The following is a 17,682-nucleotide window of genomic DNA, read 5'->3' as shown; positions in this document are numbered from 1 at the left end:
GAGCCATGGCAGTTCAAGTGGTGCAGATGCACCCTTAATTATGAGCCAAAAATGCAAATTGTTGTCCTTATTCCAAGCAACAAAACAACTCCTTGTGTTATCGTTTGCCTGGAATGTTGTGATAGTATTTGCTTGGAATGTTGCGTTGTTCGTTGTTTTGTTTTGTTACTCTTTCAGCAATATGTTCTACCTTTAAATTGACAGCAAGGGTCTGGACAATTCAAGAGCCAGGAATAATTTGGGTACATCTACAGTGTGGAATGAATGCAGTTTGACACCAGTTGAGTTGTCATGGCTCAGTGCCATGGAATCATAGTATTGGTAGCTTTGTGAGACACTGGCACTTTTGGCCAGAGAAGACTAAAGGCATTGCAAAACTACTACTCCCAGGATCCCATAGCATTGAGACACAGCCATTAGAGCAGTGTCAGACTGTATTAATTCTACAGTGTGGACACCCACTCTGTTGTTCTAACCTCGGCTTCCCTTTTGGCCTTTCAGGAAGCGGGGAGGCAGCCGTGGCATTTCCTGCAGTACCTAGAGTGCCCCATTGCAGGAAAGGCGGGCAGCTGTTTCCTCCATTTCCTGCTCCAAAGTCATGAAAGTTCTTGGTGGAACAACAGAGTGGGTCTTATTTTCCTGATTTTCTTTTTTTAAAATAGAAAACGAAACCTTATACGAATTGAGCATCTCTTATCCAAATGCTTGGGACCATTTGGGGGGGGGGGGGGGTCCAAATCTGGTCCCAGGGATATCCTTGTCCGTAATTGCAATGAAGTATGAATTTTGGCTTACAGATGTTATGTTTAATTGTGTGTTTATGTTTTAAAAGGGTAAGTATTACAGTTATTGCATCTAGCACTCAGAGGCTGGTTGCCATGGAGAAGTAGGCGGAGCCAACTGCCGTTTAGTTGAAGAAGTGCAGAGTTTAAAAAAGAGAGTCAGTCTGTGCTCTGATGATGCATAGGGAAGATTGATTTCAGGTTGATGGGATCAAGTAGACTCGATTGTTCATTTTGAGTCGGTTTTAAATAAGTTTGGTGACTTATTTAATGTAGTCTGTGTCCTAGTAAGGAACAGAGAATCTGTGATAGTATATCACAGGGGTGACTGTGGTTTGAAGTCACTGGATAGTCCAAGTTTCAGACTGTGGGAACTAATCCAGCTGGACTCACGGAGATCCATTGAAGTAACAGTTTAAAAGTGGCAGAGGAAGAAGTTTTAACTACTTTAAGTAAAAGGAGTGATACTTTAGGGAATTGATTCATCTCATTCTAGTATTGTAACTGTTAATAAGAATACCTCTAAGTGAGACACACAACATTGTAACCACTAAGCTCTGTGCCTGAATAAACTTGTTATTGTTCTTCTAACATCTAAGCCTCTGTTGCATATATTCTAAACCAAGTTACGCAACCCTTTAAAGTAAAAGGTCTCCTCCCTGAGTCTTTGGTAGTTGCATCTTTCCAAATTGGTGTTAGTCGTTCATAGTCCTTTACAAATTGGTGTCAGTCGTAATTAGATCGTTACAAATTGGTGGCAGTGGTGGGATAAAAAGATTTCTCCCTGCCTGAAAGAACCTTAGTCATAACAAGATCTTTACAGTAATATTTCTATGTATGGTTTTGAAAGCTGGATGGTGAAGAAACCCTACGAGAAGAAAATGTAGAATGTGCTGGAGAAAGTACTATGGATGCCATGGAAAGAGAACAAGGAAAATGAATGGGTCTTAGACCAAATTGAGCTTCGAACTCTCACTAGTAGCCAAGATGACTAAACCAAGGCTGTTGTCCCTTGGACATGAGATGCTCACTATAAAACACGATAGTGCTTGACCAAGGGAGATGGAAGTAGGAAAAGTCTGAACCAGTTTGTTGGTCAACAACAAGGGATCATTCATTCATTCATTCCAGATGGATAGATTTTTTTTTCATGTCAGGAGCGACTTGAGAAACTGCAAGTCGCTTCTGGTGTGAGAGAATTGCAAGGATGTTTCCCAGGGGACACACGGATGTTTTAATGTTTTTACCATCCTTGTGGGAGGCTTCTCTCATGTCCTCGCATGGAGCTGGAGCTAATAGAGGGAGTTCAACCATGCTCTCGGGTTGGATTCAAACTGGGATCCTTCAGGTCAGCAACCCAAACTTCAAGTCAGCAGTCCTGCCGGCACAAGGCTTTAGCCCACTGCACCACCAATGGATAGATTCAATCAAGGAAGCTTTGAGTTTGCAAAACCTGAACAGGACACTTGGAAGTCTTTCCTTTATGGGATCCCCTTAGGTCAAAGTGGTTGTTGTTGCTGCTGCTGCTGTTGTTGTTGTTGTTGTTGTTTTCCCCTGACATTAAGTGTAGTCATGTCCGACACTGGGGGTTGGTGCTCATCTCCTTTTCTAAGCTGAAGAGCCAGCATGGTTCATAGACACCTCCAAAGTCATGTGGCTAACATGACTGCATGGAGTGCCATTACCTTCCTGTCAGAGCAGTACCTATTGCTCTACTCACATTTGTGGACCCAATGGAAAAGGCTATCAATGTTCCATAAGCCAGCAGCGAGTGGTCAGATTGCACTCCAAGCATTTGACCAGGACCATCTGTTCAAATGCAGAGACCCGATCACAAGATCATCCAGCCAAAACAGAGATACAGATCATAGAATCATGATTTTATGATTGGTGTTTCTGTTTTGCTTTGTGCTTTATTTTGTGGAGGATGGATACCAATTAATGCAGATCAATTCTTGCTCTTCAGTGGTGCCTCAAAAGGCTGCTCTGAGGCCACTAAAAGCAAATGGCTCGGCAAATGTGCATCAGAGCGCCAGAGCAATTACAGAATCATTTCCAGGAATTCAAAACTAAATGTGGGGAAGCTCTTCACAGCTGGCTAAAGAAAGCACCTATCTGAGCTGCTTTGAGGAGACTGGAACACAGTTAGTCCTAATCCTTGTTTATACTGGTTTTATATCATTTCATTGGATGTGTTGCAATAGCGGATTCCCAAATTAGTTTACTGTTTACACCTTATTATATTTTTTGGTTATTTAATATTTAATGTTCATTTTATTTAAGTGATATTTATCTTGACTGTTCTAATGTAGCACAAATCCTATGTGAAATCATGCTATGTATTTTTGACATTAACACTGAAGTCTGAAATATATACAGAAAGTCTGTACATAGGTCATCCACTTTTATAGGGGTTGGTGTACAGGGCTGCCATGAAAACCATTAATTAAAATGTTCTCCTTTAGACTGAAAGAGTCTTTAGGTCCTATGGTGTGGTTCCATGGATATCTTCTGCTGAAAGTTGACCATTGGTATCCTGGACCCATAACCATATACTTATTGTCTCCTGGGCCCATAACCTTTCCATGGATGTGGTGGAAAGTAACCCCAAATTTGACACCAGATGTCCTGCATCTGGTATAAGTTCCCTTCCTTTTGTTCCCCATCAGTGATGCCTTCTCCGTTGCTCTTCTTTCCACAGGCTTGGCGGAAGCGTTGGTTCGTGTTGCGCCAAGGCCGCATGAGCGGCAACCCCGATGTGCTGGAGTACTACCGGAACAGCCATTCCAAGAAGCCCATCCGGGTGATCGACCTGAACGAGTGCGAGGTGGTGAAGCACTCGGGACTGAATTTCATCAAGAAGGAGTTCCAGAACAATTTCGTCTTTGTTGTGAAGACGGCGTACCGCACCTTCTATCTGGTGGCCAAGTCTGAGGAGGAGATGCAAGCATGGGTCCACCACATCACCCAAATCTGCAACTTCGGACATTTGGAAGATGGTACAGGTAGGAAGGAAGGAAGAGAAGGAGCAGACTATGTTGGCCTTCCATATTTGTGGATATGGTCGTTCACCTATTTGATTAAAATGTTATTTCTACGACTCTTTAGGTCTTCCAGTACAATGCAACAGTCAACTTCTGCTGAAGGTTAATCAGAGCCATGATGGAGGACCTAGAGATTCCTAGAGAAATGTTCTCTGAGTCCTTTAATGTGGTGGAAGGCAACTATAGAGTTGTGTGAAGTTGTTAATCTCTTACTGTGCCTAATTTGTGGTTTCAACTTTATCATAAGTATGCATTGGGGAAGAAAATTGTACAGTTGTCCCTCCACATTTGCAAGCTAACCAGGGTTGTAGTGGAGGACCTAAAGATTCATAGAGAGTACGAATCTTTATTTCGTTTTTGCAGATCTGAAGATCTGCAAAAATTGACCTGCATAAGCTGACCATAGAGATATTACTAAAGAGTGTTCTCTCAGAAAAAAATACAGTAGAGTCTCGCTTATCCAACGTAAACGGGCCAGCAGAACATTGGATAAGCGAATACATTGGATAATAAGGAGAGATTGGGGAAAAGCCTATTAAACATTAAATTAAGTTATGGTTTTACAAATTAAGGACCAAAACATCATGTTATACAACAAATTTGACAGAAAAAGTAGTTCAATACACAGTAATGCTAAGTAGTAATTACTGTATTTATGAATTTAGCACCAAAATATCATGATATATTGAAAACATTGACTACAAAAATGCGTTGGATAATCCATAACGTTGGATAAGCGAGTGTTGGATAAGTGAGACTCTACTGTATATACTATATATTTCACTTTCTCAGGGTCTGTGCCCAGCAAATGTGGAAAGATTACTCTATTCTGAATTTGTTTCTGGTTAATATGTCGCTTGGTCAGCTTCAACTGGAAAATGTCTGTTCGTTCAGAAATATGTGGATACCAAGAAGGGCCACACAGCTACTATTATTTTGTGTTGTCGAAGGCTTTCTTGGCTGGAATCACCTATTTTTCCAGGCTGTATGGCTATGTTCCAGAAGCATTCTCCCGTGACGTTTCACGCACATCTATGGCAGGCATCCTTAGAGGTTGTGCGGTCTGTTGGAAACCAGGCAAGAATGCTTCAGGAGAGAATGCTTCTGGAACGTGGCCATACAGCCCGGAAAACTCACAGCAACTCCCTTATTATTTTGTTTTAAGAAAAAAAGAAAGCTGGCTCACTTAAAGGATGGGAAATAATAACACAAACAGTATTTGTGTATTTTTGTGATTACTGTTCTTAAGATTAGTATGGCTACTTCAGTGTCACATTTATATCCATGAAGGCTACATTCCTAAACTTATAGAGAAAACAAAAAAAGGATAACAGACTCCATTGAAATGAATGAGCTCCACTGGAAGTTACTATAGAGCCACACCTAAATGACTTCAAAAGTTCTTAGAGAAGTGTCAGTGACCAATGAAATGAAATATATCCCAGAAATGTCTCTGTCCAACTGGGCATTCCCAAACAGTTCACTTTGGACTCCTAAAAGTATCTGAAGAAGGACTAATAGCATTTATCTTTGGGCGGAAGGGCTATCATCTTTTCCTCTTTGTTCTATTAAACAACTTGAAATTTCAGGAAAAAATGAATTAAATATTTCTATCTCCATGTTTTTGCAACAAACATGTTTCAGGGTTTCCTAATATTTTGGAGAGGCAACTAAACTTCGAAGGGAAATATGGTTTTAAAGCAGGGGAAATACGAGCTTAATGTGCTGTCTGCTTTTGCAGTGCATTTAAAGAATGTCTGGGAATGAATCATCCAGCAAACCCTTCAACTGGTTACGAGAAAGGGTTCTGTGTCCTTCAGAAAGAAAATGAATCTAATGCCTGTGTTCCAACATTATAATTGAATCGTACTGGTCCTACTCTAATTTGCTTCTCGACTCCAAAGACATGTCCAAATGTCAGATTCATTTACCTCCATGTTTCCCTTGATTGAGCAGATGATTTGCTGGAATGGCTAATATGGCCATAGCTGAGTCATAATATATATCCAGGGGGAAATACCTCCATAAGTAGCAATCCAGGCATACAGTGGTGGATGAGAGCATACATTATGATGTAGCATATCTTACAACATTCCCAATTTTGCAAATACAGTCCCAGTTTATCCTCTGCCCTTCCCAGTTGGATCAGGCAAAAGCATACTGTGCTACCCTCTCTTCTCTATCCTCATTCATAACTTTTTACCGTCTTAGAAAGTCAGTTTGGTGGGTCCAGTCATTACTTGGATACTCACCATTTGTCATAATCATCAATGAATATATGAATGATAACATTGGCGATCATTACAAATTGTATATTTTCGAATTATGGTAAATTATATAGATTTGTTACATTTATACCCAGTCACTTTGCCAGAAGGGAACTCAAATTAACCAAGAGCATTAACATACTGAATTAAATACAGTATCTGGACTAAAACATAATTGGAAACATAACTAAGGTACTGCCAGCAACTGAATAGTTTAATCCCGATCAACAACAAACTCTGGGTTGCTGTGAGTTTTCCAGGCTGTATGGCTATGTTCCGGAAGCATTCTCTCCTGACGTTTTGCCCACATCTATGACAGGCATCCTCAGAGGTTGTGAGATCTGTTGGAAACTAGCAGGGCCGGTCCAACAATGAGGCGAATTAAGCGGTTGCTTCGGGCGCAAAACATACGCGGGCGCAGTCGAGACTGCTTTTTCTGTTGATTTCTTGTAAAACATGATGTTTTGATGCTTAATTTGTAAAATCTTAATGTAATTTGATGTTTAATAGGCTTTTCCTTAATCCCTCTTTATTATCCAACATTTTTGCTTATCCAACGCTTTTATTTTTCAGTGATTGGTTTTGGGGGGGGGGGGGGGCAAAATTCTGTTCGCCTACACTTGAAAAATACCTAGGGCCGGCTCTGGAAACTAGGCAAGTGATGTTTATATATCTAATCTATGGAAGGTCCAGGGTGGGAGAAAGAACTCTTGTCTGTTAGAGGCAAGACTAGCATTGATTAGCATTGAATAACCTTGCAGCTTCAAAGCCTAGCTGCTTATTGCCGGGTGGAATCATTTGTTGGGAGGTGTTAGCTGGCTCTGATTGGACACAGTGTGATTCCAGGTGTGGTCTGACCAAGGCAGAATAGAGGGGTAGCATGACTTCCCTGGATTTAGACACTAGACTCCTATTTATGCTAGCCAAAATCCTATTGGCTTTTTTTGCTGCCGCATCACATTGCTGGCTCATGTTTAACTTGTAGATTGAGATTATTCTGCACTGAGCTGTTATAGCAGTTGAATATCACTTTAACTGGCGTTGTCCAAAGGCAGCCAGTGGCTCTAATGCAGGCATGGGCAAAGTTCGGCCGGCCAGATGTTTTGGACTTCAACTTCCACAATTCCTAACAGCCTCAGGCCCTTTCCTTTTCCCGCGGCCGAGGAGGAAAAGGAAGGGGCCTGAGGCTGTTAGGAATTGTGGGAGTTCAAGTCCAAAACACCTTACCGGCCGTACTTTGCCCATGCCTGCTCTAATGTCAACAAAGTAATGGATCCACTTTGGGTTTTCATGGGGCTGTCCAAAGTGCTGAAGCTGTGTTTTGCAGTCCATGCTTTAGCACATTGAACAGCATGGAGGGCTCCAAAGTAATATATAGAGTGGATTTCCCACCTAATTGTTATTGGAACCTCAAGGAATTTATTATTAGTTATATTTTGCATTACAAATATAATATACACATATTTTAAAAATCCAGTTTTAATCCTTGGGATGAAATGTGTAGTTTTGGCCCTGAAGTCGTAATTGAAAGCATGCTGAAAAGATGCTGCTTGGACTGGCATGGTCTTCTGCAGACAAGGGGCATTTCATTTCATTTCGTTATGCATCTATGCACTTAGGAACTTTCTGTTTTTGTTGATCAGGGCATATCCTTGATGGGGGAGGGAGAGAATTGTGTTGCCCTTGTTCTCTCCCATCGAAAATAGACTTGCATTATTTATGATCTGCAGCTATTATGGCCGAGCCTTTAATGGGCACTAATTCTATTACCAGGCTTTCAAGGAATTGTGCAGAAGTGCACATGACTTCACCAAGCAAAGCTTTAAATGTGGTGTTTATGGTTTGTATTGAGGCTTTTCGTAGGCAAGACATACTCAGAGGTGTCCTTCCTCTGAAATAGTGTCTACCACGCCTGGGATTCCTTGGCGGTCTCCCCTCCAAGTACTAAACAGAGTTGACCCTGCTTGGCTTCCAAAATCAGACTGGATTGTGTGCCTTTAAGATATGTAGACTGCCATTTACACATCCTAAAGGAATGTATCTCTAGGTAAAGGTAAAGGTTTTCCCCTAATGTTAAATCTAGTTGTGTCTGACTCTGGGAGTTGGTGCTCATCTCTATTTCTAAGCTGAAGAACCGGTGTTGTCCGTAGACACCTCCAAGGTCATGTGGCCGGCATGACTGTATGGAGTGCCATTAGTTATCTTCCTGCTGGAGCAGTATCTATTGATCTATTCACATTTGCATGTTTTTGAACGGCTAGGTTGGCAGAAGCTGGGGCTAACAGCAGGAGCTCACCCCACTCCCCGGATTGGAACCGCCAACCTTGCCTGCAACAGAAAAGAGTTCTTTCTCCCACCCTGGACACCATTCCACAGATATATAAACCCCACTTGCCTAGTTTCCAACAGACCTCACAACCTCTGAGGATGCCTGCCATAGTTGTGGGTGAAACGCCAGGAGAGAATGCCTCTGAAACATGACCATACAGCCTGGAAAACTCACAGCAAGCCAGTTATTCCAGCCATGAACGCCTTCGACAACACATCACTTTAACTGCCATGTCTCAATACCATGGGATATTCAGAACTGTAGTTTGTCAAAGCAACAGCATCCCTTGGCAGAGAAGGCTGAAGGTTAAGTGGTGTGAAGCTACATTCATTCTGCAGTGTAGATGCACCTAATGCACCTAATGCAGATGGCTGATTGTGATGTTCTGTTCGCAACTGCATCCATAAACAGCAGAGGTCATTTCAGTGCATCGGCTGGAGTCCGAAAGAGTCCTTTGCATTCCAAATTACTTCATCATGGCTCATTTGCTGGCTGGATTGTATAAAACATGTAGGCTGAAAGTACTGCAGTCATGTTAAATGTCAATGAGATCCCGTGTTGCAATCGGTAAGTGTTTACATATATACACATGTGCAGATACCAACTATGGATCCTTTTATACAATACACATTTGGGCACGAAAAACAGGAGAACACACAAATTAGATATTTGGTGGAGTTCAGAGTGCTCTTAGATTACATCCCAGTACCTACAACTCCTATAAATAATAATATTTTTTTTTCGTGTCAGGAGCAACCTGAGTTGCTTCTGGTGTGAGAGAATTGGCCGTCTGCGAGGACGTTCCCCAGGGGACGCCTGGATGTTTTGATGTTTTTTACCATCCTTGTGGGAGGATTCTCTCATGTCCCCGCATGGAGCTGGAGCAGCCTTCAGGTCAGCAACCCAACCTTCAAGTTACAAGGCTTTAATCCACTAGGCCATCGGGGGCTCAACAACAACAACAATAATAATAATAACAATAATAACAACAACAACAATAACAATAACAACTGTGCAAGGAAGCTGATGAAACCATTGATCATATCCTCAGTGGCTGTAAGAAAATTGCACAGACAGACTACAAACAGAGGCACAACTATGTGGCCCAAATGATTCATTGGAACTTATGACTCAAGTACCACCTCCCAGAAGAAAAGAACTGGTGGGATCACAGACCTGCAAAAGTATTGGAAAATGAGCACGCAAAGATACTGTGGGACTTTCGAATCCAGACTGACAATGTTCTGGAACACAACACACCAGACATCACAGTTGTGGAAAAGAAAAAGGTTTGGATCATTGATGTCGCCATCCCAGGTGACAGTCGCATTGACGAAAAACAACAGGAAAAACTCAGCCGCTATCAGGACCTCAAGATTGAACTTCAAAGACTCTGGCAGAAACCAGTGCAGGTGGTCTCGGTGGTGACGGGCACATTGGGTGCCGTGCCAAAAGATCTCAGCCGGCATTTGGAAGCAATAGACATTGACAAAATCACGATCTGCCAACTGCAAAAGGCCACCCTACTGGGATCTGCACGCATCATCCAAAAATACATCACACAGTCCTAGACACTTGGGAAGTGTTCGACTTGTGATTTTGTGATATGAAATCCAGCATATCTATCTTGTTTGCTGTGTCATAATAAAATAATAATAATATTTTTGTATGCCGCCTCCATCTCCCCAGCTGGGGACTCGGGCAGGCTCACACGGCGAACAAGCCCAATATAATCACATAAAATCATAAAATAACAATTTAGACATCAGACAACACAATTTAAAAACAATTTAAACAAGTTATAGTTAAAATCAACATAGTTAAAATGTTAAACAATCATCCAGGCATTAAAGGTCCAATATAGGATAACATCTGGACGATAATCAAAACTGATTTAGGGAGTGTCTATTACAAATAGGACATACATCAAATAGATAAAACAGGTAGGGAAGATAAATCTGAACGGGAATCAAACTAAAAAGTAAGCAGGGCAGGTTTCAGTGTAGATATGGACCAGGTTATAACGGACTTGTCTACTCAAAAGCACAACAGAATAGCCGTGTTTTTAACTGCTTCCAGAAGCAGTTAAATCATGGTGAATTCTCCCCAAATATGTTCAGTTGCTGATCAATTCCTCTGTTTGTTGTGTGCCATATCAAAGAACAGGAAAGGGTTATGGGAGAGGCAGTGGGCGGGGTCATGCAAATTCCACACCGATGGAGAGAGTCAGAAACAGTGGGATGCCTGTGGTGGAGGAAAAACAGAAAATCTAGGATCAATTTGTCCCCGTATAAAAGCCTTCACTTGGGTGGTGGGCAGTATGGTGTTTATGGAGGACATTGGCAGGACTCTTGGACATGTTCACGGCGCTTACTATAATCTGCAATGTCATTGGAGGGAGGGCCATTGGTGTCTCCTGAGTAGTGGGAGCTATATCTATTTGTGGAAGTGGGAGCTTGTCTGTGTGTAAGCCACACATATGCATACATATTTTCACATTTATTATGTGTATATTAGGCTTGAGCGATCCATGAAAAAATTGATTCTAAACTCGTTTCAAAAGTAGGGGGCGCCAGCGTTTCGTTTCTGATGTCATTTCCGAATTTTGCCCCCAAAAAATTCGAAATTAACGAAAATTCGTTAGTTTCAAAAGTAATTCGTTAATGGCGGACGCGCATGCGCAGTGGCCAAAAAAAACAGCACGAGGGGAGATTTTACAGGACTCTCCCGCCCTCATTTTTTGAGTGATCTTCTTCAAACTTGGTACAGTGGTAGAACACATTTAACACTGACAGCTCACCAAAATTTGGAACGTTTCCCTTATCCTCTGATTTTTGGCGAATTTTCATAGCTTTTATAATAAACCATTTTTTAATAATTGCAGAAATCTGTTCCTGGTTTGAAAGTCTTATTTCCTGTTAAATTGGGAAATGACTGTGAAAGTCATTGTTCTACTTCAGAAACTTTGTTTTTGTGGCTAAAACTTTGTTAAATTGGTGTGTGTGTGATATATACTGTATATGTGTGTGTGTGTGTGTGTGTGTGTATATATATATATATATATATATATATATATATATATATATATAGTCCCTGCATATATGTGTGTGTGTGTGTGTGTGTGTGTGTGTGTGTGTGTGTATATATAGGTAAAGGTAAAGGTATCCCTTGACGTTAAGTTCAGTCATGTCTGACTCTGGGGGTTGGTGCTCATCTCCATTTCTAAGCCCAAGAGCCAGTGTTGTCCATAGACACCTCCAAGGTCATGTGGCCGGCATGACTACATGGAGTGCCATTACCTTCCCGCCAGAGCGGTACCTATTGATCTACTCACATTGGCATGTTTTCAAGCTGCTAGGTTGGCAGAAGCTGGAGCTAACAGCGGGCACTCACTCTGCTCCCGGGATTTGAACCTGGGACCTTTCGGTCTGCAAGTTCAGCAGCTCAGTGCTTTAACACACTTCGCCATCGGGGCTCATGTATATATAATATACATACACATACACACAATGTGGAGAATATGTGGAAAGGTAGATAGATAAGTTGGGAGCCACAGCGAAGGCATCTTCCTGGGAGCAAGGTCTAATAATAATAATAATAACAATAATAATAATAATAATAAATCCCTTACAATATCCAAGGTGGCTCACTGCTACAGAATCTTGGGAGCTTTAGTTTGGTATGGTACCATTATTGGCAGAGAAAGCCAAGCTGTAGGAGTTGAAATCCAATCATTTATCCTCCCTATAGAATCAATTTTATATGCATTTTTAGCTACAGAAAAGCTAAAATCAGGACAGTAAAAGAACAACACCCAGAAAATGGGAATTCCAGACAGGAAACAATCAGGGCCAGCTAATACCTCCCAACAAAGGATTCCCCCAGGTAGGAAGCAGCCAGGCTTTCAAGCTGCAAGGCTATTCAATGCTAATCAAGGTGACCAATTGCAACATTCACACTTGCCTCCCACAGACAAGAGTTCTTTCTCCCACCCTGGACCTTCCACAGATATAAACCCCACTTGCCTAGCTTCGCACAGACGTCAAAACCTCTGAGTATGTCTGCCACAGATGTGGGTGAAACGTCAGGAGAGAATGCTTCTGGCACATGGCCATAGAGCCCGGAAAACTCATAGCAACCCAGCCAGTAGGCTGTTGCTGAACAACCTATGAACTTTTAGCATTAAAGGAAAAAATGCCCAAGATTTTATCACTTAATACTGTTGGCATGTCTGGAGAAGAATAGAATGCTTCTATACCAGGCAAGGGCAAACTTTGCCCATGTCTGGAGTTAGGAATTCTAGGAGTTGAAATCCAAAACAATTTGACAGAAAACTGGGAGTTGTAATTTGGCATGGTACTGGCTCTCTTCTGCAGGGAAGGCTAGGGACTTTGTAAAACTACAGCTCACATGACATGGCACTGAATCTGTTGCAATTGAGCTGGTGCCAGAATCCTTTCCGGGAGATCTCCTCAGTGGAGATATCTCTTAAAGGGATATCCTCTGGCTCTAAGGATTCCGTTTAGGAAGGCAAGCCTTGTTTTGGTATTCCCCTTTAAGCCTGGCTGAGTGAAGGGAGATGTTGACAAGCTGGAAAGCGTCCAGAGGAGGGCGACTAAAATGATTAAGGGTCTGGAGAACAAGCCCTATGAGGAGCGGCTTAAAGAGCTGGGCATGTTTAGCCTGCAGAAGAGAAGGCTGAGAGGAGACATGATAGCCATGTACAAATATGTGAAGGGAAGTCATAGGGAGGAGGGAGCAAGCTTGTTTTCTGCTGCCCTGCAGACTAGGACACGGAACAATGGCTTCAAACTACAGGAAAGGAGATTCCACCTGAACATCAGGAAGAACTTCCTCACTGTGAGAGCTGTTCGACAGTGGAACTCTCTCCCCGGGGCCGTGGTAGAGGCTCCTTCTTTGGAGGCTTTTAAGCAGAGGCTGGATGGCCATCTGTCGGGGGTGCTTTGAATGCGATTTCCTGCTTCTTAGCAGGGGGTTGGACTGGATGGCCCATGTGGTCTCTTCCAACTCTACTATTCTATGATTCTATGATTCTATGATTCTAAGAAGCAAAACCAAACGGCGGCTCCAGGGCGAGGCAGGGCGAGGAGAAGGCCAAGCGCAGGCAGGCATGGCTCTTCTCTCTTCTCTTCGCTCCCTCCCTGTTTCTACTGAGCCGGTGTGGTCCTGGGGGGGGGGGGGCGATCCGAAGACATCAGAAACAAACGAAAAAAAGGTACTTTTATTATTCAAATTCGTAATATTTGTAAGGCAGTGAGCAGATGGTTCAATATCAATTCAAAAGTAATTATGAAACAATTTTAAACGAATTTAACGAACTAACAAAAAATTTGCTCAAGTGTATATGGATAGATTGGCTATGACTCTAGAAGGTTGCCATCTGCTGGCCAGATCAGAACAGCAGGATATGATTTTGCTCGCAATTGTTTATGATTCTCCATGAAAACATAAACCCCAAAACAAAACCCACTCCCAAATGCAGATAGGATTTTATTTGACTGCTCTCCCAACATGTTTCCCTTCTGCTGTAAGTTCCATATAGCTTTTCTCTCATAGGACCCCAGTTTCTCCTTCTCACAAAGCAGGCATGGGCAAATTTCGGCCCTCCAGGTGTTTTGGACTTCAACTCCAACAATTCCTAACAGCCGGAGTTGAAGTCCAAAACACCCGAGGGCCAGAGTTTCCCCATGCCTGTCATATAAAGCGTCGAAGAGGCTATGTTGTCTCAGAGTTTTCCTTCCCAAACACCTGCAGGGAACATGTTTGGCTGTGCATTTCTCTTCGCAGTGGCTTCTCCCACTATAAACACTTCGCTTCTTGGAAACGTCGCTGCAGAAGTTTAGATAATAACTTGGCCGCTTCCCCCAGATATTGTTTATAGGTTACGGAAGCAAGAGTTTCTGCTCAGTATAAACACCTCTGCTGTGTCCGTAATGAAACGAAACCTCGCCAGCTTGAAATGCATTTGTTTTGAAATGAATCCTGGCGTATCACCGTCGAAAGCCAAAGGGCTTTCTAAAATGATATATTGCTTTATTACTAGAACTGGAGTTGGGAAACCAAGTATAGGTTAAAGGTAAAGGTTTTTCCCTGACATTAAGTCTAGTCGTGTCCAACACTTTGGTGTAAATCCATACAATGCAGTTCAATGCAGTATTAATTTTATAGCATATGCATAGATCCAATTTGATGGGGAAATGGGATATTATTATTATTATTATTATTATTATTATTATTATTATTATTATTATTACAGTAGTAGTATTAGCTGTGCCCAGCCACGCGTTACTGTGGCTTATGGGAATCATTTTTTCACCAAGTAGAATAGCAGTGAATAGCTTTGCAGCCTCAAAAACCTGGCCGTTTTCTTCTTATGGGAATCCTTGTTTGGTGAGCTGGAATACAATGGAATAGGCTTGCTGCTTGGAAGGCTGGGTACTTGCGTTCTGTCAGGGGTTTTAATTGGCACTCAAAACACCCTGATTTATTGGTGAGACAGGTCCTCTCACCTTGTCCTCTCCAGTCAGACCGCTTAAGCATCCAGCAAAAGCAACACTGACAAACAACACCTCAGTTGTTATTCTGCTGATCCCAGCAGTTCTAAGGCTTTATTTATTTACAGGTATTTACAGCTACAATAACAAACACCATCGCTCTCCGGACTCATGCTTCCCCGCAAGGGTAAAGCATGTCCTCTCTCTTCGTCATCAGCTATCAGCACACACTGCCAACACCCAACATTTCACTGTCCATGACGAATGATCTGTCCAGGCTGTTGAAACCAGAAGGCTTGACCTATTGGCCCTGCAGGCAGTCAATCAGGGCTGGCTTGTAATTAACTTGTGTGCTGCTGGAAAGCTTGCTGGAACACAGATGCACAATCCAAACAGCAAACAATTAATCTAACATTTCCCTCTAACAACAAAATACACTAACACGTTCTAGGGGAATCGTTTTTTGGGTTGCTAGAATTGCAACAAATAGCCTCACTGCTTCAAAGCCTGGCTGCTTGCTACCTAGTGGAATCTTTGGTTGGTCAGCTTCAATAGTACAGAGTAGTATCGCTGCTTCAAAGCCTGGCCGCCTTCTACCATTGTGTTGTTGAAGGCTTTCATGGCCGGAACCACTGGATTGCTGTGAGTTTTCTGGGCTGGCCAGTGGCCATATTCCAGAAGCATACTCTCCTGATGTTTTGCCCACATCTATGGCAGACATCCTTAGAGATTCTGAATATGTTTACTGTGCCTGACTATTAGCTATTGCTTGAGTATGTTTTAATGTATTATATGTTTTATGATGTTATGTTTATATGTTTTAAATGTATTTACGTGATTGTATTTTGTTGTGTATTGCTGGGCTTGGTCCCCATGTGAGCCACCCTGAGTCCCTTTGGGAAAATGTGGCAGAATATAAGAATAATTTATTATTATTATTATTATTATTATTATTATTATTATTATTATTATTATTTATTAAACACGGCCATACAGCCTGGAAAACTCATAGCAGCCCATCCATTACATTCATTATCACCTTGGTTTTTGCAAAAGTAGACATATCATGGAAGACTTTGGGATGATTATTGGCTGCACCTCCAATGTAGAATCAATGCAGTTTGACATCACTACAACCGCCATGGCTTAGTGCTATGGGATCCTGGGATTTGCAGTCTGGTGAGGAGCCAGCTTCTTTGGGGAATCGTTAAACTACAATCCCCCAAATCCCGTAGTTAGGATTACTATGCTGTTTCAACAGTGATGTTGCTCTAAAATTGTTCCCTGTAGAAACAGAAAGTGTTTGAAACAAATGCCGTCGTTACTTTTGCATCCTCACTATGCACACTTTTTGTGGCCTTTGGTCAGTTTATCCTTGGCTTGGGGTCTGTTGGTTCCTTCAGATAAGCCAAGAGAATGATTTGGGAATTTGAAGTTAATTAATGCACGTCATCCCATTAATCAGCAGTAATATCAAATACCAAAAGCACTGGACGCTTCCCAAAACTATGCGGAAAATGTGCAAAGCTTGCCAGAGGTCTCTCGCAAACATCCGCAAGTCGATATGGAAATGCAGTTCACTTGGTTGGCGTCTTGCCCCATCCAGAAAGTAATTCAAGTTGGCTGACCTGTTTTGAAATGCTGCTCATAAAGAGAAAACAATATGGTGAACATAAGTGCACACAGACTTACTCTTTTCAACCCAGTTTGGCCAGGAAAGCTACGTTTCCTTCCAAAGCTGACCTCATCTTTCATCCTTGTCCATCTACATGCATACATCTACACTAGGATTAATGCAACTTGACACCACTTTTACTGCCATGGCTCAATGCACTGGAATTATGGGAGTTCTAGTTTTTCAAGGTCTTTAGACTTCTTTGCCAAAGAGGGCTGTTGCCTCACCAAACTACAAATCCCAAAATTCCATAGCATTGAGTCATGGCAGTAGAGCTGTGGTGGCACAGTAAGTTAAACCCTTGTGCCAGCTGAACTGCCAACCTGAAGGTTGGGTTGCTGACCTGAAGGTTGCCAGCTTGAATCGGCGAGATGGGGTGAGCTCCCATCTGTCAGCCCTAGCTTGCAGGGACATGAGAGAAGCCTCCTAGCAGGATGCTAACACATACGGGCGTCTCCTGGGCAACGTCTCTGTAGACTGCCAATTCTCTCACACCAGAAGCGACTTGCAGTAGGTTCTCAAGTTGCTTCTGACATGATAAAAAAGTAATGACAGTTAAAGATGTGTCAAATGGCATTAATTTTAAAATGTAGGTGCACCTAACAACTCAAAAGAGAGCAATGCTCTAAAGAGAAGTGTGGTCATATAGTACCATCTAAAGAAAGTAGAATAATAATGGATAGACATCAGCCACGAATGCGAGGTTTGTAGAATAGTTTTCTGTAGTTTGTAGTATGTAGGCGTGTGTTCGGTGGGAGACTGCTTGATTTCATTTTGTAGTATGTTGTAGTGCAGAGCTTTCCAAATGTTTCATGTTGGTGACAGTCTTTTTAGAAATCCATCATTTCATGACGCAGTCATTCAGTTTTCCTAGTAAACCAGAGATTAAAATGTACAGGTAAAGATAAAGGCTTTCCGCTGACATTTAAGTCTAGTCGTGTCTGACTCTGTTGTGCCTCTGTTTGTAGTCTGTCTGTGCGATTTTCTTACAGCAGCTGAGGATATGATCAATGGTTTCATTGGTTTCCTTGCACAGTCTGCATTTTGGGTCATCAGCTGATTTTTCGATC

The 17,682-nt window shown here is 42.1% G+C and overlaps 2 protein-coding genes across 3 annotated transcripts in view; one reads left to right on the top strand and one right to left on the bottom strand.

Annotated features, from left to right (window-relative positions):
- Positions 1 to 17,682, bottom strand: part of vsig1 (V-set and immunoglobulin domain containing 1) — a 110,117-nt gene that overhangs the window by 73,121 nt on the left and 19,314 nt on the right. The window lies entirely within an intron of this gene.
- gab3 (GRB2 associated binding protein 3) overlaps positions 1 to 17,682 on the top strand; it is an 84,558-nt gene that overhangs the window by 55,725 nt on the left and 11,151 nt on the right. Inside the window, exon 2 of the mRNA XM_062964031.1 lies at positions 3,484 to 3,787. Coding sequence (XP_062820101.1) covers positions 3,484 to 3,787 — 304 coding nt within the window. The remainder of the gene's footprint in view (positions 1 to 3,483; positions 3,788 to 17,682) is intronic.

The sequence above is a fragment of the Anolis carolinensis genome, unplaced genomic scaffold, assembly GCF_035594765.1.
Source record: "Anolis carolinensis isolate JA03-04 unplaced genomic scaffold, rAnoCar3.1.pri scaffold_12, whole genome shotgun sequence".
Lineage (NCBI taxonomy): Eukaryota > Metazoa > Chordata > Lepidosauria > Squamata > Dactyloidae > Anolis > Anolis carolinensis.
This window is presented reverse-complemented; position numbering and strand designations above follow the sequence as displayed.